Source organism: Protomyctophum bolini (assembly GCF_963924005.1).
Source record: "Protomyctophum bolini genome assembly, chromosome: 11".
NCBI lineage: Eukaryota > Metazoa > Chordata > Actinopteri > Myctophiformes > Myctophidae > Protomyctophum > Protomyctophum bolini.
Genome location: NC_137872.1, coordinates 40,717,561 through 40,743,174, shown reverse-complemented (window position 1 = coordinate 40,743,174; position 25,614 = coordinate 40,717,561). Strand labels below are relative to the sequence as shown.

General features: G+C 45.5%; 1 protein-coding gene across 1 annotated transcript in view; it reads left to right on the top strand.

Annotated features, from left to right (window-relative positions):
* The window catches only part of grid2ipa (glutamate receptor, ionotropic, delta 2 (Grid2) interacting protein, a), a gene marked incomplete at both ends in the record, with an annotated part of 140,979 nt that overhangs the window by 71,698 nt on the left and 43,667 nt on the right, over positions 1–25,614 (top strand). The window contains one exon of the mRNA XM_080775228.1: positions 21,284–21,595. Within this exon, the coding sequence (XP_080631354.1) occupies positions 21,284–21,595 (312 nt within the window). The remainder of the gene's footprint in view (positions 1–21,283; positions 21,596–25,614) is intronic.

Below are 25,614 nucleotides of genomic sequence, written 5' to 3'. Positions count from 1 at the left end.
CACATGGCCGCTCGTTTAAATTGTTATTCTGAGGGTCGGTTTAAGGCACTTTTTGGCACATTTTGTTGCCTCCCCCCTCGGCGTGTTGCCCTACTCTCAGTGCGTATTGCGCGTATAGGTAGCGACGGCACTGCCCGCAACCTGCACCTTTAGCTAAATGTAAAGATGTTCTAACCATAAAACAACATAAAACAACTAATTTCTCTAAAGTAGTAAAGTAGTGTTCACAACGTCTTATTTCTCAAGTTCTACTATACATGTTGTAGGGACATCTTGGCCCTCACAAGTATAGTAATAAACACACACACACACACATGCACGCGCGCACACACACATATGCACACGAAGATGTGTATATAATTATTTCCTCCACTCCCTCCTCTGTCATCCAGCTCCAGTCGGCTATACTGTGTGTGTGTGTGTGTGTGTGTGTGTGTGTGTGTGTGTGTGTGTGTGTGCGCAGACACATTGTTTTGCGAGTGGGTTTGGGAGACGTGCACACATCACACACACACACACACGCAAACGCACACACGCACCCTCGCACTCATGCACGGACGCACACAAACATCCTTTTGATTTGATCTGCGCAGGAAAGCGATGATGTGCTGCTGTTTCAGGTGAGCGTTATAAATAATCACTGTTTGTCTTGGACCATGCATGGTGCGGATTGTCTTATCTATGTACATTTATTTCCTGCTACAACCATATATGGGCGTGGTGGTGTTGTGACAGCTGGCTTTGACTTGGGACGCAGTTCCTCTTTTTCGATAATAACCGCTGGTGGAGTTGTGAAGTGTGAATATTTTCCCCCCTAGTGTCCGCATGTCTTCTATACGCTACTGTAGGCGATGGAGCAGGATTTGTTTGTTTATGTCCATGTCGGGCGGAAACCTCTTATCTCCATAGTTTATAATGGTGTTTTTATTATTTGTGACCAGATTTGACTGAGAGACTGCCATCGTGCAAATTCCAGCTTTTCACCAGAGGAGAACAACTTACATTTTGTATTTATTATTTCAAAAAGAGTTAATAGCACAGGCAGACTCTTCACATACTAGAGCATGTCTGAAATAAGTGTCAGCTGAAGTCAATGTATCGACATGTAAATACACAAGAGTGAACCTTTAAAGCCTGATTTCTCAACTCGCTGTTTTCTGCAAGACATTACTCTATAAGCCATATCTCCAAAACTGGTGGGTCAAACTGAACAACCAATATGTCAATTTGAAGCTATGATTCCCTGCTTTCATATGACAACGAAAATTCAAAAAATTCCAATGGCAGTCCCTCAGTCAAATTTAGTCACATTTTTGTATTATTTATTTTTATGTAATTTATAGCAGCCTACGTGATCGTACTACAGTGTCACACACAAGCGTCAGAAATAGCAGATCTACAATCTGCCACTTTTGATACTGCTTGCCAAGTCCGCATATTTAAAAAACGTGTATTGTGTAGCCTATTCATTGATTCACTCCCAAAATCCATTTGGCAAAAAAAAAAAGAATCACACCTGTGTGAAGTGTGGGACGCTCACTTCGCATTATCTAATGTTTGGTTAGTTGGTGTCAAGGTGATGTATGTTTGCTCATCAGTTGCTGATGTCTGCTCAGGAGGTTTGAGTGTTCGGATCGAAAACAAATTAGAGGGAACATTGCCGCGGACCACCGCACCGACCTCCGCGGGTCCCCCCCCCCCCCCTTAAATTAAACACACATAGATACGGAAGCTACTGGTTATTATTCATAATGTATGAGTTCTTGTTTCATTTGAATCGTATGTATAAAGTTTTTGGACATATGAGGTTTCCGTCCGACAGAGATATGCGTTTCATTAGAAGGTACATCAGGTATATTTGCTCGCGTTTGAGCGTTTGTTCCGATATAATGACTTTCATATAATCGTCATGGGAATAATGTTAATGTTTGTAATACCATGCTCGACCAGCTGCGTTCCCCGGGGCAGGGGCACGCGTTAGTCTGATAGACGTGGCCGGTTAAGACTCACGCGTGTCTTCCGCGTGTGGGAAGGTTTTGGGACTTGGGAGGGTTTGGGGTCTTGGTAGGTGTTGGGGACTGGGTAGGTTTTGGGTACTTGGTAGGTTTGGGGACTGGGTATGGTTTGGGGTCTTGGTAGGTGTTGGGGACTGGGTAGGTTTTGGGTACTTGGTAGGTTTGGGGACTGGGTAGGGTTTGGGGTCTTGGTAGGTGTTGGGGACTGGGTATGTTTTGGGTACTTGGTAGGTTTGGGGACTGGGTAGGGTTTGGGGTCTTGGTAGGTGTTGGGGACTGGGTATGTTTTGGGTACTTGGTAGGTTTGGGGACTGGGTAGAGTTTGGGGTCTTGGTAGGTGTTGGGGACCTGGTATGTTTTGGGTACTTGGTAGGTTTGGGGACTGGGTAGGGTTTGGGGTCTTGGTAGGTGTTGGGGACTGGGTATGTTTTGGGTACTTGGTAGGTTTGGGGACTGGGTAGGGTTTGGGGTCTTGGTAGGTGTTGGGGACCTGGTATGTTTTGGGTACTTGGTAGGTTTGGGGACTGGGTAGGGTTTGGGGTCTTGGTAGGTGTTGGGGACCTGGTATGTTTTGGGTACTTGGTAGGTTTGGGGACTGGGTAGGGTTTGGGGTCTTGGTAGGTGTTGGGGACCTGGTATGTTTTGGGTACTTGGTAGGTTTGGGGACTGGGTAGGGTTTGGGGTCTTGGTAGGTGTTGGGGACCTGGTATGTTTTGGGTACTTGGTAGGTTTGGGGACTGGGTAGGGTTTGGGGTCTTGGTAGGTGTTGGGGACTGGCTATTTTTTGTGGACTTATAGGTTTTGGGGACTTGGTAGGTTTTGGGGTCTTGGTAGGGTTTGGGGACTGGGTAGGTTTTGGGGACCGCCAGTGTGCCGCGGGTTCGACTCCCGATCCTGACGGCCTTTTACTGCATGTCACCCCCCCCCATTTCTCTCCCCCATTTCCGAAAGCGACGTCGGTCAGATTAACGGTACGCACCCGCGTTCCCATTCCGTCTATTCTGGAGAACGACAACTTTCATAATTGTCTCCAGTGGCGTGCACAGATAGACACTAGGGGGTGCTAGAGCACCACCTGCCCTTGCCCTCTGGACAGCAATTTTGAAGAAAAAATATATATATATTATTTTTGTGTACACTATATGGACCATGGTGACATTGATCAATTTTTGATAAAAAAAGCTTCTAATATATTATTTATGCCGCAAAATCTATAAATCTCACACTATTAAGGCAACCGGCCGGTTCCACGCGCTGCACAAGGTGCCTTTTCTTTCATTTGAGCACCTGCCCCTCTAAATGTCTGTGCATGCCACTGATTGTCTCCACCAGCCGAAGGCATGGGGAGAGTATGTTTTGCACTCCGTCCGTCCGTCCATACCTTTGTTATACCAGCTAATCTCCGGCACCGTTAACCCGGTCGATGCCAAACTGTGCACACACACTCCCTGGATGCCAACGATGAACCTCTGCCTCAAATCTCCCAGAACGACCTGTTATAGTGTCACCATGAAGCAGATTTTCCACCTTTTTGAATGATTACCTATTACTGCACCGATCTGCGTGAAACGTTGCGCGCACACTCCCTATAGAGGCCAAGGACAAACCTTTGATCTGCCTTTTCATAGCGCCACCAGGAGGCCGACTTTTGTAAAACACATTTTTTTTATATTACTCTGTCCAAATATCCCACAAATCATTTGCTCCAGCTCAATCATTGGCTTTCAAAGTTTGCAGGATTGGCCCGTTTTGAACAAACGGCCTCAAATCATAAACGCAGCGTGCAATTTGCGTGGAGTCTTTCACGCACTTTCCTATAGGGAATATCCAACCCTTTTCACATTGGCCTGTCATAGCGCCACCAACAGGTGGATCTTTTTGCAAAACACATTTTTGGAACAAAATGCCTCAAATAGCGCCACCAGGAGGCCACAACCTGACTGGTGGAGACCTGTGCCCCGAGGGGCACTTTTTCTAGTCATGACATAATGTATTGTCTGGAACGCATGCCCGTATATTTAAAAATGCATTTGAATGTTTGTTCAGCGCAGGCAGGAGGCAGTGTGATGAATTATGCATCGCGACTGTTCTCCACAACAACAACAACAAGGCTGGAATTAATTAATTTGGGTGCAGTTTTATAAGAGTGTGTGAATCTCGGATACGTTTCATCACACCCAGATTAACTCATTCTGGGGCGGGAACCCCTTTTAGTGTTTTAGAGCATTATCTTACACTTTAGCTATTGAAAAATAGCAGATCTACAAGCTCATAGCGCGGCACCGAGTGCCGCGCTATGAGCTTGTAGATCTGCTATTTTTGGATCTTTGGGGTCCTTGACATGAAATATCGAGCACCACTGATACAGAAACATTTCAGAAAACTGTCAGAATTCAGAAGACATCTTTTTTTTATATGTCGACGGCAGGCCAACATGGGTTAAAGACGAGTGCAGGCGCACCGCGAGTCCGTGGCTAGGTTGAGCTTTACGTAAGTTTTGGTATAAAGCTTTTTATTTTCTGTGACTTTCTCCAAGCTGTTTCTGTCACTTCCGTTTGGCCGTTGTATACTCACCAGTCAGTCGCCACACAGCGCAGTGTTGTTTTTGGCAGCAGATTTCTATTTTAGTTTAGTCATATATAGTCTTTGGAATATTTTAGTCACCTGGAATGTTTTAGTGTTAGTCCGGTTTTAGTCGACTAAATATCATACGATTTTAGTCGACTAAATCTACAGTTTTTTGGCGGGCTTTGATGCCGTTTTTACACTTGCTAAAAGTAGCCGATCTACAAGCTCACAACGCGTCGCAGCGCGACGCGTTGTGAGCTTGTAGATCGGCTATTTTCAGCATGCAACCAAGTGTAAAATGACTATCTCTTGTCCACTAGACTTGTCCCTTCCTAACATTTTAGTCTGGTTTTTATATGGTGACAACATTGTCAGTATATTTAGTCATAGTTTTAGTCATCATGGCTTAGTTTTTATTTAGTTTTTACATGGTTTTTGTCAGTGAAATTGTTTCGTCTTATAGTTTTAGTCGACGAAAACAACACTGCCACACAATCCCTATTCTGGGGGGGCCAACTTTCAGCACAATATAGCAGATCTACACACTGCAACTCACGACAGTGCGACCTGTTGTATAGGCTTGTAGATCTTCAGTTTGCAGCAAAGACATTTGATGGAGGGCGGCAGTGGATCAGCGGTAGAGTGGCCGGGAGAGCGGCCCAGATGTGAACCGCAAGGTTCCCAGTTCGATCGTGTATAGCTACGAGCTTGTATATCTTGTATATTCTTGTATATTGTGTATTGTGTATATTCTGTTTTCAAGTTTTCAAAAACTTCAAAGGGTTTTGAAGTTTTCAAATGTATAAAACTAGAATTTCGCCCGGCTTCGCCGGGCTCATCCCAGTGTCGTTGCAGCGCAATATGGGAAGAAGGAATTTTCAGGAGTTGACAGAGTCCACTTCATGTTTCAGCTGTGTTTTTAAACTCGGTAGTGTGCCCTGCACATCTAGTAACGGATGGGTTATAAATTATTTTATTATTTTATTTCTCATAAATACGCAAACATGGTGAAACAACTACAGTCACAGAGAGCAGTGCCAAGGTAGCTGCTGCCTGCTAAGGATGCAAACAACAGCCTTGCCTGTCGTGTGTGTGTGTGTGTGTGGGGGGGGGGGGGGATAGCACTAATTTTCGACATTTTACTGTGTCATAAATATTTACATCTGTAGCCTATATTGTGATTACATTTGACCGTACATTTGACTCTTGTGTTATATTCTTGTGAAATATTCAGTAAAGTATTGTGGTGAAATATTCACCCCAAGTTGATAAGATATGCAGAGAATATAATACCAAGAACCCCCAGTTTGAAATGCATTAGGCCACAGACCCCCATTTGATACCATTTGCTCTCTGGGAAAATCAGGGTCCATTTGGTTCCATTTGTATGCTCTTGGAGTATGATGACTGTGCTAACAGTATTATCATAAAATATGTCTCAGTTTGAAGATTCAAAAAAACATATTTCATATGTGTGAGCTTGTAAAGTAGAACGTTCAACCTAGAGACAGTGTTGCCAAGTCTGATCATTATAAGCTACTTTGGACTTGTTTATCTATTGCAAATGTAACACTGAAACAGCGTCCACGTTCGGTTTAATAACTCCCGACCTGTTTTATCAAAAAAATAACTTGAAGTGGTTTATGGTAGCTGACATGTGTAGGTCCGTTGCCTGAAAATATCACATGTGTAGCTAAACGGATCTCTGAGTAAAAAAATTAAACGTGCAAAATGTTACATCCTTGGCGGCTCTCCCCTATTAGTTTACTCACAGCACAGCACCGTCACTCCTGTCAGTTATTTCGTCCTAATAACTTGAAGTGGTTTATGGTAGCTGACATGTGTAGGTCCGTTGCCTGAAAATATTACATGTGTAGCTAAACGGATCTCTGAGTAAAAAAATGAAACGTGCAAAATATGTTCTAAATTTGTATTGTATTGTGTAGTGTATTCTAAAATTAGTTTAGGGTTGTATAACATGGTACAACTCAATCAATCAAACGTTTGTTTAATCAATGTATTGCCCCATTGAAGAAAAAGAAATGGCCAAACTGGTACACCCGATACTATTTAATATTTCCCTTATGTTTGATACATTTTCTTGTCACATCCATGGTATGAAAACAATGCTAAGGAGTTGCTTCAATGAAATATAATTGCTTTAAGCTGAAAACGATATGTTTAATGGTGTTTTGTAGCGTTGTTACATTTATCATGCATGCCGTTACAATTAATCCGATATGCGCAGCAAATGTAACACTGAAACAGCGTCCACGTTCGGTTTAATAACTCCCGACCTGTTGTGTGTAAGTCGCGTGGTTAAAAGGCCGTGTGTTTCTGTTGTAAGCAACTCATGTTAGGTCTGCGCACACTGTACGTTGCTATGGCAAGTGGCTGCCTGTCATCAGATGCTGCTAACGTTAGCATGTGTGCTATCAGGCAAAAGCTGAGAGATGTGAAACTACTACTGGGGAAAATGTCATCCAAAACACAACACCTAAATGCGGAATGTTATTGTGACCTATTGAGCACAAACAGACCATCATGATTTGCTTGCTGGACCTATAATTAATTTATTTGCATTAAATGTCCACTCTCCCATCTGCGCACACTGTACGTTGCTACGGCAAGTGGCAGCCTGTCATCAAATGCTGCTAACGTTAGCATGTGTGCTATCAGGCAAAAGCTGAGATAGATATGAAACTACTACTGGGGAAAATGTCATACAAAACACAACACCTAAATTCGGAATGTGATTGTGACCTATTGAGCACAAACAGACCATCATGATTTGCTTGCTGGACCTATAAATAATTTATTTGCATTAAATGTCCACTCTCCCATCGAAATGGAAAGCAAGATGGCTGCGACAGATTCTGAGCTCGACGGAGCTGGTGACGTATGAGGCAGGGCAGGCAGGTTGCCAGGTTTGCGAATTGTAAGCGAGTTGCAGTGTATGCAAGTAGCGTGGTTAAATTCCTTGTTTCTCGCGTGTTGTGGCAAGGGCGCAGCATTAGAAGGGCGCAGCAAATACGACATTGAGGGGTAGAAACCATCCCGGGCGCGTGGTTCATGTAACATGTGTGTCACTGTGAAAGACTGGCCCCATTAAGTGAACGTAGTTGGCGTAGTAGACGCCAACATGACGATTTTGGTAGACGCCAACATGACGATTGTGACGTAGGCTGTTGACGTTGAGCAATAACAGCGTGTTTCATAAAAGTAATATTTTATGAAAGTAATAAGACACTTGAACGGCTAAAAAATAGCCTATGTTAGTTCGGGGAGCGTGGCGAATTTATTTTGCATATAGAGATGTGTGGTGAAAGTGTGGTTCGGTCGGAGATAGAGCACAAAGAATGAGTATGGGTACAACTTCTCACTTGTATATATAGACTAGAATTTCGCCCGCCTTCGGCGGGCTCATCCCAGTGTCGTTGCAGCGCAATATGGGAAGAAGGAAATTGCAGGAGTTGACAGACTCCACTTCATGTTTCAGCTGTGTTTTTAAACTCAGTAGTGTGCCCTGCACACAGCGCACACTCGCAATTGCAGCTGGAGGGCGACGCGACACACACACACGCCCACACACACACACACACACACACACACACACACACACACACACACACAGAGCGATGTGTGGATAAATCAGAGATTTGGGAAATGTGTTCTGAATGGGCCTGAATATATGTGTGTAGTGTCCTTTTGTGCACTTAAACCTCTCCAGCTGATCCAAAATGCCGCAGCTCGCTTGGTCTTCAACCAGCCAAAATTCTCACATGTCTCCCCCCTGCTCCGTTCCCTCCACTGGCTCCCGGTCGCTGCCCGCACAGAATACAAAACTCTGATGCTGGCATTCAAAGCAACCAAAGGTATGGCTCCCCCATATCTTGCAAGTATGATCGAACCCTACAAACCCTCCCGCTCACTCAGATCAGCCAACGCAGGGAAGCTGGAAGTACCCTCACTAAAAACGCCGGGACAACACTCCACACGTCCCAAACTCTTCTCCCTTCTGGCTCCAAAACTGTGGAATGCACTTCCCATTGCAGTCAGAACTGCAGCATCACTCCCAATCTTCCGCCGTAGTCTGAAAACCCACCTTTTCAGACTCCATCATGGCCCATAGCACTTACCCCACCCCCTTAGATAGCAATTCTGTAGACTTAGATAGCATTTGATACAGTCTTATAGCATGTTATGTAGACAGCATAAGTGCATTGTATGTGCTATTGTCATAGCACGTCATAGTACATATGTATAGCATAGTAGTATAGATGTATAGCTTATATGTATAGTTTCATTATAGATATTCCACTGTTACTTTCTTAGCTTACGCATGTTTCATGATAAATGTTTTTATGTGATGTATACCCATGCTTTTTTGTTCTTGCTTAATGTAAGTCGCTCTGGATTAAGAGCGTCTGCTAAATGCCTAAATTGTAAATTGTAAATTGTAGGCTGCAACAATGATTTCATAAAGTGTAGTTTAGTTTTGAACAGGCAACTAATGTAGTGATAGATTAATTGAATGGGCCTGAATAGATAGATAGATAGATTTCTTTATTTTTGTGTCATGCACCAAAGGCGCCCAGCCCACATGGGCTAATTGGGCTTACAGGACACACCATATCATTGCATTGAATATTGCATTGTGTACAATAAACAGATATGTTTTGTTGATATTCCCTTTTTTGTTTTTACACAAACAAAACATTCTGCCTTATTTCCCACGCCCTGCATAAAAAGTCTGCCAAAGCGCACACTCGCAATTGCAGCTGGAGGGCGACGCGACACACACACACACACACACACACACACACACACACACACACACACACACACACACACAGAGAGAGCGATGTGTGGATAAATGACTGAGATTTGGGAAATGCGCACGCAAGCACAGAATGCACGGCGTGACAGGATTATATAGGTCACCCGTTTTGGTGTGACACACACGGCTTCCACATTTAGCTTCATACTGGTTGAAAGTGTCCTTCCAAAAATATGTTTTTTGCTCGAAATTCTTATTCACAATGACATTGAGTTGTGGTGTTGTTTTTAGGGTAATTGTTGCATAAGCGCTATTTCGCACTGGAGTCCCGTGAGGCGGGCCATCTCACTCCCCTCCCCTGTGTCTGAAGCAGCTAGCATGGAAGCTATATGGAACCTTTCCCTCCGAGTGCACACAACCATGCCGTTGTCCACGCGTCCATCCGATAGCTTTTAATGTAAATGTCCCATCCACTGAGCAAAAGCGATATAAGCGCCTTATTCATTAATTCGATTCATTTGGGTGTGGGGCTGTGCAGTGCTGTGGGCTTTAAATTGTGACGGAGGCGAGCTGCTGCTGCTGTTCGACTTCGAGTCGCTGTCTATGGAGCAGTATAGAGTAGGCGTGGCGCAGCATTAGAAGGGCGCAGCAAATACGACATTGAGGGGTAGAAACCATCCCGGTCGCGTGGTTGATCTAACGCGTGTGTCACTGTGAAGGACTGGCCCCATTAAGTGAACGTAGTTGGCGTAGTAGACGCCAACATGACGATTCTGACGTAGGCTGTAGAGGTTGAGCAAGAATAGCGTGTTTGAGAAAAGTAATATTTAAACAGTAAATAAGACATTTTTGGCGAATGCAATGTAGTCTATATGTTTTCTGGGAGTGTGGCGAATTTATTTAGCATATAGAGATGTCTGGTAAAAGTGTGGTTTGGTCGGAGAAAGCTGTTGGATAAACGGCCATGTGCTTATGTACCCCTGTCTATTAGGGTAGCAGGATACTGTACTGCACTCCTTAGTATTGCACTGTACTGTAATGTTGTCCTCTGTACTGTACTTTACTGTACGTCTTTACTGTACTGTACTGTACTGTTGTTAGTGTTGTTATTGTTGTTTTTCTTATAATGATTATTATTATTATTATTATTATTATTGTTATTATTATTACATGCATTAAGGCATCCACGTCTTTCTCTTGTGAAATGCTGAGATTAGAAACGACCATAATTATTTCATTTCTCAACCTTAAAAAAATAAATAAAGACATCTCCATAATCCTTGGGAAGTGTGTGGAGCAAAAGTAGTCGGCATTGTCATGGTTGAAAGTATTCATGCAACACTGACGCTGTAAGCTGTGTGATGCTAACGCGCTAACACCGTTAGCATGGTCTGTGTTGGTCAAAGGAGAAAGGATAGATATGAAACTACTGGCCAAAATGTCATACAAAACACAACACCTAAAATCGGAATGTGATGGTGACCTATTGAGCACAAACAGACAATCATGATTTGCTTGCTGGACCTATAATTAATTTATGTGCATTACATTTCCACCTCGCACATATAAATCAAAAGCAAGATGGATGCTAACGCGCTAACACCGTTAGCATGTTCTGTGTTCGTCAAAGGAAAAAGGATAGATATGAAACTACTGGCCAAACTGTCATACAAAACACAACACCTAAAATCGGAATGTGCTGGTGACCTATTGAGCACAAACAGACAATCATGATTTGCTTGCTGGACCTATAATTAATTTATGTGCATTACATTTCCACCTCGCACATATAAATCAAGCCACAGTGCAGTCAGAGAGTAGTTCACAGGTCACACACAGGAGCAGTGAAAGGGGGAGGGGACTTGGGATGGCAGTGTAGAGTAGGCACGACATTGAGGGGTAGAAACCATCCCGGTCGCGTGGTTCATCTAACGCGTGTGTCACTGTGAAGGACTGGCCCCATTAAGTGAACGTAGTTGGCGTAGTAGACGCCAACATGACGATTCTGACGTAGGCTGTTGAGGTTGAGCAAGAATAGCGTGTTTCAGAAAAGTAATATTTAAACAGTAAAGAAGACATTTTTGGCGAATGCAATGTAGTCTATGTCTTTTGTGGGAGTGTGCAGGTTTTATTTTGCATAGAGAGATGTGTGGTGGAAGTGTGGCTTGGTCGGAGATAGAGCACGAATGAACGGCCAGGTGCTCATGTACCCCTGTCTATTAGGGTAGCAGGATGTCTAGAAAAGACTAGAACATTGCAGCTCTTCAAGCTCTCAATGCAACACATGGCAAAGCTTGTTGATCGGCTATTTTCAAATGGCAGAAATGTATTTAACCCATTCTGACCTGAGATCAGATTCATACAAGGTTTCCACTGGACACACACTGGTCTGATTAACCCATTCTGACCTGAGATCAGATTCTAAAAAATGTCAGTCGTTCTTCGATTTTTCAAAAATAGCAGACCTACAAGCTCGTAGCGCGCCACTCGGTGGCGCGCTATGAGCTTGTAGATCTGCTATTTTTCAATAGCTAAAGCATAACATCGTGCTAACACCAAAATGGGTTCCCGGCCAGAATGGGATAAGGGCCGATGGCTGAAGTGACCATGTTTTGTAATCAAAAAACAAAAAATCTACATACGTAGCAATTGAGTTTTCAAATAGATGCAGTGGAGCAAAAAAAGTACATTGGAAATTGGAAATACTCATTACAAAATACCTTTGAAATTGTACTTAAAACCCATTCTGGGCGGGAACCCCTTTTGGTGTTTTAATTAACTAAGCATTATGTTATACCTTAGCTTTTGAAAAATAGCAGATCTACAAGCTCATAGCGCGCGCCACAAGCTTGTAGGTCTGCTATTTTTTTTTTAATCGTGAAAATACGGCACAAATCTTTGAATATATATATATTCTTTCAGAAGAGTTTTTTTTTTTTTTTTAAGTTTGACGTCATGTCAAATGTACGGACGGTACTTTAGAGTTACACCTTATAAACCTGGACCGGCCTCGATCTGCTCCCCTCACTCCCTCCACAGATCTAAACCCACCCACCCCCACCCCAGCCAGCCACCCACCCCTCCCTCCCTAAGGATGAGTACTGTATCTATTTTTAAGCAGCCTACTTCTTTTAATAAATGCTCTCTCTCTCTTTTGGTTTCTGACGCACTCACCCGACTTCTTAAATGGCTCAACACCAAAAACCCAGCTATATGGGGGTTAAGTATAAGCAGCTAGCTAGCAAGAAGTGCCGGAACGTTTGTCAAAAGCAGTGCATGCTGGGCCGTCAGGGCCAGCAAAGGCCTTCAATGCTGGCCCACTTGCCTGATGCAGAAATGTATATTTTATAATACGTTTTTTATTTTTTAACAAATATTATATCTTGTATTTATTTAGCTGCCACTGCACTGTTTCTTACTCAGACAGGCTGGATGCTCTGCTTCCATTCTGTGCAGGTATACAACAGCCCTTGTTTTTATTTTTTAAACCAATGAGATTATTTCCTTGTGTTGTCTCCGGGAGGCCTGCTAGAAAACCCAGTGAATGCCCTTGCTGTTAAAATGAATGGGAGCAATATATATAGAGATTGACAGGTTCCTTATAGCCAATCAGATTTTGAGTTTGCCCTGCTGGGGCGTTTTCTTTCAAGTATCAGGGCCTTTGGTGACGTTAACGTCTTGCTTGGCTCCCATCGCATGGTGGGAAATAGTCCAATGAGAAAAGAGAACTGGGCTTTTGAAACTTTCTGCGCGAGTTCCCATCTGTTGCAGGGTTGATTGAGCTCTCTAAATTAAGGGATTTAACTCGCAAACAAAAGAGGAAAACGGCTGAATTATAAGGAGGTCGGAACGGGAGGGCTTTCTCTGCCTGCCTGTCACGAGCACGCCCTGCACGCGCGCGCGTGGAGGGTGTCAGTCATGTGGTCTGTTCCGTCTCTCACACACACACACACCTGATCCCACGTGCACACACACACACACACACACACACACACGCACACACACACACACACACACGCACACATATCCAGCGCTGATAACCTGCCTGTGTGAATCCACTGCTGGGACTCCCTCCTCCCCTCTCTCCTCTCATTCTTCCCTCCTCCTCCTCCTCCTCCTCCTCCTCCTCTGAGAGACCTGCGTGAGCCTGCATGGTCATTCACCGGGGCGCCTCCTCATGTCACTATGGAAGCAGCGCGTGGATCAACTGAATGACATGCATGGGTCGTACATAGACCGCATGTCCTATACCTTGTATACCGCACGCTTATAACCGCAACCGCTATACGCCACGAAGATGACCGAAGTGTGGCGACCTCGCTCCCAGCGGTGATGATGAGGAGGAGGAGGACTGGAGGAGGGTTGCCGATCGGGGGGAGGGGGGGTTGGATGGGGGGGGGGGGGGGGACACGCAAGTGTCGAAAAGGATGTATGGAGCACATCCGTCGCCGCCTGAGGATGTTGTTGGAGAAGCTAAAGGGACGTGAGCCAGAGAGAGCCTTTGCATTTTCAGCCCTCTCTCCCTCCCTCCCTCCCTTCCTCCCTCCTCTCTTTTCCCTGCTGCCTTCTGGGCCTTCAGCAAGTTTTTTTTTTTGTGTGAAATCCAGGACACTCTCTCTCTCTCTCTTACTCTCTCTCTCTCTCTCTCTCTCCTGTTCTTCATGTCCGGGAGAGTTGGTTTTGTTCATGTTCAAACTAAACGAGGACTATATGCTGAGGTATACATAGAAGAGCTGCGTTTCCCCATGCAGCGCTGAGCAGACAGAGTGCTCCTCATCTCCAGGCACTTCCGCGCGCGGAGCCCCGAGGAGCCATGCGAAGGTATATACATTAAAAAAAAGCTCTCTCTCTCTCGTCTCCACACACCACCACCTTCGGTATACGGTAACTCTTCTTTCTTCTTCCCTTTGATCTCCTCGTCGCGTCGTGCTGCTGCTGCTGCTGCCGAGTTGAAGCTCAGGTTTTGCTCATTTGTTGTGCAAATGATTTTCATGTCGGCAAGTTTCCTTGTGTGTAAATTGTTTTGAATTCAGCTCTATACCAAACTGTCTTCTTCATTTGTGTATAGCGTGACTCTCCAAAGCATTTGTATATAGCTCATTTTGTCACTGTCTTTCTATTTACGACAGATCTTTTATTAATGGTGAGATTCACTTCTCCAAAAAGGGGATTCGCGTGATTTTCCCCTAATGTCGATTCCTGCCATTGACGTGATTGACGTGAGAATGGTCTCCCTATAATCTCTACCGAGTAGCTTACCGGTCGCTATAGGCAACGCTCGCTTCCACTGTGGTCCGTCAATTAAATGTGTCCCCCCCCCCCGTCTACTTCCATTAAGCGCGGTCGTTAGCAACGCGTTCTCGGAATTGAGGCTCAGATTGAAGTGATTGAACAGAACGAGTGGCTTGTTAATGAATCGTCGCTATACCTCGAGGTTACAGCAATAACACTTCTTCTTTTTTAATCATTTTTTATCCCACGATTTTTTAACCAATTATTTTCACCCAGCGTCCATTATCGAATGTAATCCTGGGCGCTACACTTCCTCTGCCAACCTGGGGGGGGGGGGGGGGGGGGGCAGCGGACTGACCTCATGCTTCCTTCTATGCATCCAGCTGTCCAAGCTGTTTCACCTGACCAGACGTAGTGCTTGGAAGGAACGTTATTCTGACCAGATCCTTTCCCCTCCATCAGGCAGTTTAGAGACCAGGATTACTGCATGTTTACCTATACCCTATAGGGAATACGGGCAGAACATTTGAGAGAACATGTGAGGGTACCTTCCCTAGGGGGACACGGGGAGAACATGTGAGGGTACCTACCCTATGGGGACACAGGGAGAACATGTGAGGGTACCTACACTAGGGGGACACGGGGAGAACATGTTAGGGTACCTACCCTAGGGGGACACGGGGAGAACATGTGAGGGTACCTACCCTAGGGGGACACGGGGAGAACATGTGAGGGTACCTACCCTAGGGGGACACGGCGATAACATGCAAACTCCACACAGAAAGGCCCTTTTGACAATCCTGCCTTGGGTATATGGGCACTGATGACGCGGAGGAGAGAACACGCCCCCAGCACCCACAAACCCTGGACCTTCTAGCTGTGAGGCGACGGCACTACCGACTGTGCCACCGTGCCCCCCTCATTTGGGGCGATTTTTTTACCATCCATCTTCAACCGCTTATCCGTAGTCGGGTCGCGGGGGCAACAGCTCCACCAGAGAGCTCCAGACTTCCCTCTCCAGAGCAACATTATAGTGACTTCCTCCTGGGGGATCCCGAGACGTTCCAAGGCCAGCGAGTCGATTGTGTTTCCTCCAACTGCGCCTTGGTCCGCCCCCCCGGGGGTCTCCTCCCAGTGGGACGTGCCTCAAGGACCTCCCTATAGGGAGACGCTCGAGAGGCGTCCACTCCTAACCGCCTGAACCACCTATAAGCTGGCTCCTTTCCAGGTGAATTTCTGAGTTTTCAAAATAAAAGACCCTGTACAAATTTCACTGGCGGCGGTCAAAACCATGCGGGAGTTCACTGGTGGCGGTCAAAACCACGTGGGAGTTTTTTTTAATAGTTCACTGGCGACAGTCAAAACCACGTGGGAGTTCACTGGTGGCGGTCAAAACCACGTGGGAGTTCACTGGTGGCGGTCAAAACCACGTGGGAGTTTTTTTTTTATATTTCACTGGCGACAGTCAAAACCACGCGGGAGTTCACTGGCGGCGGTCAAAACCACGTGGGAGTTCACTGGCGGCGGTCAAAACCACATGGGAGTTCACTGGTGGCGGTCAAAACCACATGGGAGTTCACTGGCGGCGGTCAAAAACACGTGGGAGTTCACTGCATGGCGGCGGTCAAAAACACGTGCCGTTTATTCCACAACGCTGCCTTGTACACCTCTACGTTGTTGTTGTTCCCAGTTAATTCACGACGGCTGATCATAACAAGTGGTCTTCTTGTGAATAAGGGTTCCCATGCTGATTTCCATTGTATTTCCTCCCTCTGGGGGGTGTGTGTGTGTGTGTGTGTGTGTGTGTGTGTGTGTGTGTGCGCGCGCGTGCGTCGTCCTTGAAGCACCCCTCCCTCCTGCATGCCCATCGCGTCCTCCTAATTATAGTCTCTCCTCCTCGCCCTCCTTCCTAATCCAGGCCGCTCCGGAGCCTCGTCTCTTCCATATATACATCCATCCAAACGTCTTCGGCCGAGGAGGCTTTCAGCTCCAGCTCTCATCTGGCCGAGCTCGGGACAAAACGTGTAGACACACGCTTATTTCCAGGCCATGTGGTTCCCAAACTTTTTTTAGCTGCATGCGGACCCAAAAGGAGAATCCCCGGGACCCACACTATATAGCGAAGGTTGTGAGCTCACGGCTATTTTTTTTACTACTTCTTAAATATTTTTAAGTGGTGCAACCACTCCATTACGGAGCTTTGTGTGTCTCTGGCTGCCTGGCTGGGTCTGTCCCTGGCTGGGTCTGTCCGAGCACGAAAATAGCATTTGGTTGGTGTCACTGTTGTGCAGTGTGGGTGAGTCTAGTCTCCACCGACATGTGGGTGAGTCTCCACCCACATGTGGGTGAGTCTCGTCTCCACCCACATGTGGGTGAGTCTCGTCTCGACCCACATGTGGGTGAGATATGTAGGCTGCTGTACTGTATGTGTGTTCCTGCGTGGCCTACATAGCCCTTTATTATCAAGCTACACTATACTTTTACAACAGAAACATGACCCTGGCCTAATTCTCCACTCTTTCTTTCTTTCTTTTCACACACACACACACACACACACACACACACACACACACACACACACACACACACACACACACACACACACACACACACAGTTCTCTGCTATAGTGCTACAGTAGATCTGATCTAATTCGTAGTAGAAACCCTTTCAGGTACTCTCCTGCCCTTCAAGCTTTAACCTCAGGATGGCAACATAGAGCAGTATACTGTGGTAGTTGCACGTGTGTGTGCGCCTTCATAGTGGAGTTGTGTTGACTGATGTTTGAACACTGCCACCAACTATTACATGGAGCCTATATTACATAATGGACCAGGTGGTTGCCATTGGCTGGTGTAAGGAAAAAACAGTCCCGCCCCCCCCTCGAGAGACCCGGAAAAGAAATCCCCGTTCATTTTCAGACTTTTCATAAAGTATTTATTTAAAGACGTTTACGCCGCGAACAAAGCCAACTCTTGTCGTGACAAATCATGACAATAAACACACTGATTTGGGCCAAACAAAGAATTAGAAAGTAGAAAAAAACGGCAAGGTTACTTACTTTGTTGTTTTTCTTCTTTGTAATTATTTGTTTGGTCCAAAGTATTGTGTTTGTTGTCATGATTTGTCACGACTCGAGTTGGCTTCGTACGACACTTTAAAGATAAATACTTTTTGAAATGTCTATGGGGTAAAATGCATTGGGATTAATTTCCCGGGCCTCAGGCGTCGTCATGAAAGGGGGCGACTGTGGCGCGACTGCGACGCTCTATAGTAATGTGTGCTTACTGTTTACGTCCATTGTTAGTCTTTGCATTGCATGCAGCACTTGGTTCACCTGTGTGAACCAAGTGGTGCAACTCCCCTCCCTCTCTCTCTCTCTCTCTCTCTCTCTCTCTCTGCTCCATTAGATTAGCTTTATTATGGATCGCGCATGCCTCCCATTATACAGGCAGTTGATTTGCGTCCAGCAGGTGGCAGCAATGTCACTTACTTCTCTCGTTCCAATTTCACGCATGCGCACAGCCGCACACCACTCATGCTCATTCACGTACGTACACAGGTACACGGACAAAGCTGGATGTAGAAGTGGTTGCACCACTTAAAAACACTAACCATGTAATCACGATCGGGGGATCGTGATTACATGGTTAAGTGTTTTTTTTTTATATGTTTCATGTGATTACATGGGGATCGCTCTGCCCTAGATGTCCTGTCCTCGCCACACAACCCGTGTCACATAAATCAACAGAACAGAGTTCTATAAATGGCACAGTAGTGGCATTTAGTAGTTGGATATCATAAGTCAATGTTATGTCAGTTTCATGCCAGAGTAACAAATCATTGTATCCCCTTCATCCATCCCAAAGCACTTGCATTGGTTATAGTAGTCGTATGTATTGATTGATTGATTGATTTATTGATTTATTGATTTATTGATTTATTCATTGATTCATTGAATGATTCATTGAATGATTGATTCATTCATTCAAGATGTACTTAATTCTCGAAAAAGAGTAATTAAACTAGTGTGCGCAGTGTCTTATGACGCAATCATCAGCATTGAACATAAGTAGCAATGTAGGAACTGGGAGGACATTTTTGAATATAAAGATTACAGATAAGGAACCAAGACAAATAATAACAGACAGACACACAGACCCTGCATGGTAAAGGAAAGGAAAGGTACTATATGTTTACCTGCAGGGTAACTGGACTAAGCTCAAGAACCTGTTTACAGCCAGGCCCTGCTCATAGAACATTTCATGGTATAGGGGGTTCAATGCCTTGTCTATAAAGGGCACTTCAGCGGTGGTAAATTTAACGTGCCGGTCCGGGGATACGAACTATAGCGACCTTCCGATATCAAGACCGCTCCGCAAACCGTTCGGCCAACCGCTGCCACAGCTGGTTCTGTCAGGCTTCTAACGACGCAGTGAGTTGGGAATGTTGCTTGCGTGCGTGCGTGTATGTGCGTGTGTGCGTGTGCTATAACCACGTGTCTGCGTGTTTCCTGTGCATGACGTGAGCCCAGAGAGCTTCGTAGTCCACATTTCAGTTATCGGTATTCAGTTTGGAAAAAAAAAAAGTCTTGCTTTGATTTTCTTTGAGGGGAAATAATATTTCCCTTCCTTCAGAGCTTCAGAGCTTCAGGGCGAAATGAGGGAATCATCCCCTCGTTGCCTCTTAAATATTGCCTCTTATAATATTATGTCTAAACTATAACTGGGAGAGCAACAGTGAAAAAGCAGAGATTACATCTCTCTGTCTCCATCCCTGCATGCCTCTGAAACACCCTGCGTCTCGCTGTCGGCATGTGGGATGTGTCTGACTCTGTCTCTGGATTGTATAGTACAGAGGAACAACCCCAGGAGAGATACAGTACTATGTAGTGTAGATCATCACTATACTACTCATGCACCATTCAGAGGCAGAGGCACAAACATCTTCCCTGTGTGTGTGTGTGTGTGTGTGTGTGTGTGTGTGTGTGTGTGTGTGTGTGTGTGTGTGTGTGTGTGTGTGTGTGTGTGTGTGTGTGTGTGTGTGTGCGTGCGTGTGACGTGCAACATCAACGTGTCAGAATACATGGGTGTATATGTAGGCCTATATATCTATCTGTCGGTTTGTGGTACTTTTTTGGGGTGGATTTTGTTCGATGGAGAGATCGACACACACGGGGCACGATATACACAAGAGCGTGAGCGGATTTAAAGAAGAAATAAGACGGGAATAAGTGAGTCGCTGACTGCGAGAGAGGATGAGAAGAGAGGGAGGGTATAGAACTTAAGGAAAGACAGACGGAGAGAGAGAGAGAGAGAGAGAGAGAGTTGATTATGTGAGACAGGAATAACACAAAGAGGATAGGGCTGTGTGTGCACTTCTTTGTCGTGTGAGCTGTCATCAGAATGGAACACCTGGAGCCACTGCTGTGCCACACACACACACACACACACACACACACACACACACACACACACACACACACACACAGGAAACAAAGCTTTATTCATCCAATATACTCTAATTCTCTCTCTCTGTCTCTCTGTCTCTCTCTCTCTTAATTTCCGTTCCTCATCTCTTTGGCAATCACGTACGCACACGCACGCACACACACGCACAGAGGAGAGGACACACTCAGGGCTATAATCGTATACCTGCCTACAGCCCGAGCTCCTCCCATGCAGGGACACTGTATGGATATTTATTCATAGATCTATTATTAAACCAATTATGTGGATATTTCGTCTGGAACAGTACATGCTAATCGGAACATATATATATATATATATATATACTGTAGGAGGATCCCTCGTTGTTCGCTGGAACTCTTCGGATGACCGCTGAGAGAGCGTTTCATGGTTATTTATGTCTTGCGGATGATTGCCGTTTGCGTGCCGGAAAAGGGCTTTATATACTTCTGTTCTGGTTTTGTCCTTTTCCCCATCTTTCATCTCCTCGATTTAGTAATGCTCTAATTATTTCCTCCCTCACTCATGTCTGCATGTGTTGTTGTTGCCACTGCCTGCTGCCATGTATCCCTGCACCGGCTCACCTGCCAGTGAGGAGCCTCCACCGGGACAGACGTCGACTCCTTTCCGTCCTATACCACTCCTCTCGCCCAACACAACCCCACCGCCTGAGTGACAACCCAGTGACAGATATCACCCTCCTCCTCCTCCTCCTCCCCGCCCCGGCTTCCCTCCTCTGAACACACAGACAGACCAATTGTGTTTGTGTCAACGACGCTTGACGAAGCCAGAATCGCATCCCTCGTGCTTGCGGACTATATACACCACCTCCAGGGCTGTATAATATACCTTATTCTGGCTGGTGTCCTGGACTGTGTCGACTATACACAGGGGAACCTGAAACTGACCCCTGCATGGCAACCTGGGGGGGAGAGCCCCAAACGGAGCTCATGCATGCTTCCTTCCATGCATGAGGAGTCAGCAGCAGGGCCGCTTCTCATCACCTGACAGGGGGGGTGTGGAGTCTCCCCGGTTACGACGTATCGCGCGGAAGGAACAACGCTATTCCTTTCCCCCCCTCCGTCAGGCGCCCATAGGAGAACTTTCCGTTCTTATATGGTAACTGTAATTTGTCTGTGATTTGTGTGTGTGTGTGTGTGTGTGTGTGTGTGTGTGTGTGTGCGTGCGTGCGTTACGTGACCCCCCCCGTCATGTTCGCCAGGATCTTCATCCCCAAGAAGCACCGCGAGCGCTTCGACGAGGTGGTCTCCCAGAGCCTGATGAGCCGCGTCAAGGGGCGGAGCTTCAGCGACCCCAGCCGCAACCGCCTCCGGCGCAGCCGCAGCGACATGGAGCACCCCGAGCGCCTGCTGGTGTCCACGCGCGCCAGCTCTGTGCCGCGCACACACGCCGAGGAGGGGGGCTTCGGAGGAGGAGGAGGAGGAGGAGGGGGGCCACCCACCCGCGGCATGCGCAAGACCACCTCCCTCATATCCGGGCACTCTGGTGGCGCCGCCAGCAGCACCAACTGCAGGTCAGTGTTCACCTTTTTCTTATACAGCCCCGCATAGTGCATTCATGCGTTTGTGTGTGTGTGCATAAGTTCCTCTTTCTCTTGCTGTGTTGCCAGTTTCGCAAGAGAAACAAGTGGCCGGGGGTCTATGAAAACAAGCACAAATTAAAACGGATGATCTACAAGCTCACATGCGGCGACACATTGTGAGGTTGTGTACATCCGTTATTTAAAAACCACATTGAGAATGAATCGAAATATTTTGAATATTTTTTTAAACATAAAAAAAAAGGCACAAAATATGTCTGTGGACAATTACATAGCCTATATATTAATCTGGGGTTCCTTGATGTGAAGAAATGTGGAAGCAAGCCCAAATACTGTAAGCAACTATACTCTACACTTTAGAATCAAGCCCAAAAAAAAAATCAACCAGCAACTACCAATAATTTATTTGCAAGTGACTTTACAGAAAAAACAAGTCAAAGGTTGCTTATAATAAGCAGACATGGCAACACGGCCTGAAGGAAGCAAAACACACACACAATCAAGGAGCCCCAGTACCTTGGCGGGGAAAAACATAGCTCCAGACAACTATTCCACAATCTCCGAATGCTATATACTATAGAGTCTGGAAATACACCTCCCGAAATCCGAGTAAGGAAGCTGCCATTTCCACAGAATAGTAAATAATGTAAAACCCCGAACTCACCCCTTCAGCATCAACCAGCCACGGGGGAAATTGCACTTCCGTGTTTGTGAAAGCCACGCCTCCGTCAGTACTAGTAGTAGTATATATTTACAGATTTTGGCAGTTGTTTTTTTGTACGGAATTGCAATTCCGTACATATGTAGTATTTTCTGTGAGATCGGGCTGGTTTGTGCAAACGCAACCGTTGAAGACGAAGTTGAGGACGCAAGTTGTGATTGGTTGGAATGAGATGATGTATGAGAGCGCCCCTCACTTCACACGGGTGTGATTTATCTCTAACTTTTGCTTCAGCAATAATACATTTTACTACTGTACATTATATACACTGCAGGTTTTCAGCACCACTTTTCTACAGTTCATTCAATAGTGGCAGGCAGAGTTTTAACTAAGATTAGAGAACAATAACCACCAGTTTTACCTTCACTATACATCACTATAATTATTTAACTTGTTTATAAAGCTCTCAATGGTCTGGCACCTTCCTACCTAACATGACTGCCTGCCTAGATATGTCCAAAACTCAGGTCCCCTCCACTGCTGACCTGCTCGATGATGACCCTGCAATGGCTTATAGAAAAACACGGTGAAGCAGCATTCTGCTTCTAAGGCCGACGGCTTGGAATACACTCGCTGTACAAATAAAGTAGTGTTGTATTGTTTCCATTCGGGTCCTATACAGCTTACTGATGTCATAGCTAGTGTCATCATAGAGGACTGATGCCATAGACTGGCCTCTGATATAAGTGCTGTCTCGGGCCACTCCGTTCTATTTCAGGAAAGGTCTTTATTTATCGGTGGTGTTGCTGTGCGGTCAGAATGTTGCGCTGGACAGTTGTGACGAGGGAAAACGTTGAAGCGAAACATTGAAGCGACGGCCATAGCCGTGGGGTGCGAGGTGTACTCATTCGTAGGTTCTGGCTCTTTGGCACACGAAAAGGGTCCGATGGAAGTGTACGTCTTCGACACAGTGTCTCTGCGATGGAGGAAGTTGCCTCGAGTGACGCCTTGGAGAGGAAAATGCCCCCTCGAGGTTCCCACTACCTGTGGCTACACTGCCGTGCTGATAGAAGATGTCGCCTACGTCTGGGGAGGGATAGATGACAGTGGGCTTCAGAGAGAGCTTTATATGCATTTGACGTGGACACCCACGGATGGTTCAAACCGAGGACTACCGGGACTGTTCCATGGGGGAGGGTCGGACACTCAGCCTGTGTCCTGGATAAGGCCATGTACATCCATGGAGGACGGACAACTATCCATGGAGGACGGGAGTCCTGGAGTAGTGAATTCCAAGGCGTCTACAAGTTGGACACCACTGCGATGGTCTGGACTTTGATTAACATCGGAGGCCCTCAAGTACTTTCTTCATCACGGCACTCTGCCACCATCATCGGGACAAAGATTGTATTTGGGAGCTACTGGCAACGGGACAACGATGTCAGAGTGTTTGACACGGAGACCGACCACTGGCTGAGCACGCCTTCTGCACAGCTTCGTCCAAAGGGACGCTCGGGTCATTCGGCCTTTGCCTACAAAGGAGAGCTGTACATATTTGGTGGTGACAGCATGGGCTCACATAACACGCACCCAAATGATCTGTGGAAATTCAATCTGAAGACCTTCACCTGGAAACAGGTTAAGCCCAAGGGGAATTGCCCGTGGCCAGCAATGTCTTCCGGCTTCTGTTGCGTTGTGGGAGATCTTATCCTCTTTAGAGAGGATAATAGGAAATGTGATAACCTGTACATCTTAGACATGAGCCCTGGTCTAAAGACATTATGCAAGCTGGCGGTTATCCAGTACGGTCTGGATCAGTCCGAACTCCCACACAACATCGGGTGGGAATTGGAAGCCATGACCGATAGGGTCGAGGTACCCACCTGCTCTGCCAGGCTACGTAACCTCATGTACAGGTTCACGAGTAGGGCATCTGAGTCACTAGATTACATCATGAGTATGAGATTCATACTGCACGTTTTCTTGTGATTGTTTTTCCTTTGTATTGTATTGTAGTTGTTTGTGTTTTCGTCTGGACTATAGTATATATTGTCCCAAGACTGAGAGCGCTCGGAGGACAATGTATTTCTTTGTATTTGGTTGTATTTTGTATTTATATACTGTACATATTATGAAAGAGTTGATAAAAGTTTATTTTATTTATTAAAAAATAATTGTAGGCCTCAAGATCAGGTAGATGATAGTTATAGTCACCAATGTACACAAGTGTACAAATATTTATTTCCAAAACAAACCAAGAAAAAGGTATAGTTAAATTGAACACCCCCATCGCCCGGGACGAAGTTCTTTGTCCTTTCTGTTAGTAACGCCCGACGCCCAAGACGAAGTTTTTATCCAAAAGACGAAGTTTATTCATATGAAAACGGACCACATCGCTCCACAGCCTGCGGCAGCGCCTGTTGCGCAATCCTCGATGTTGCGCAACAGTGAGACGTCGTCGAAAAACATTCTTAATCTTAAAACGTTAATAACTTGCAATATAAATCATCCCGTCTAATTATTAAAAAAAAAAAATCCTGTGTTAGACGGCCCTCCGCTGTCCAGTCGCTAGTTGCGATAGATTTAGTCTTACCTCCCTGTGTGTGTGTGTGTGTGTGTGTGTGTGTGTGTGTGTGTGTGCACAAACTTTGTCCTACACAAACATCAAATTCCCATTGACAATGGATGGACAATTACGTCATAGGTGTCTGAGAAAATATACAGTCTATTTTACGCCATGATGATGTACGCTGATAAGAGCGCCCCTCACTTCACACGGGTGTGATTTTTCATGTTGAAAATAGCATAGAGTCATCTTAGATTGCTTCATTTAATGAACTCATTCTGGACGGTAACCTCTCTTGGTGTTTTAAGCATTATGTTACTACTTTAGCTATTGACAAATAGCAGATCTACAAGATCATAGCGCGGGACCGAGTGCCGCACTACGAGCTTGTAGATCTGCTTTTTTTTTTTTTATCGTGAAAATGTGGCACAAATCTTTTTAACTCAAATCTACTAAAAACTAGTACAAAGTACAAATTTAAAGAGTAAGACAATAAATGTACTTTCTCCCAACACAGACGTCAGTGTGTCTGAGATCTTATATGACACGATCTCAGATTTCCCTATGGTTCTGTGACCCCCGGGGTAGCGAGAGTGACTTCGTTACTCTGTATGTTTCCCTGCCACAAAAGTAAGTAAGTAAGTAAGTAAGTAAGTAAATTTTATTTGTAAAAGCACCTTTCAAGACAAAGTCACAAGGTGCTGAACAGAACACGGAAAGCAATCAACAAGTTAAAAAACAAACAGGAAAAACATAGCACAAAAA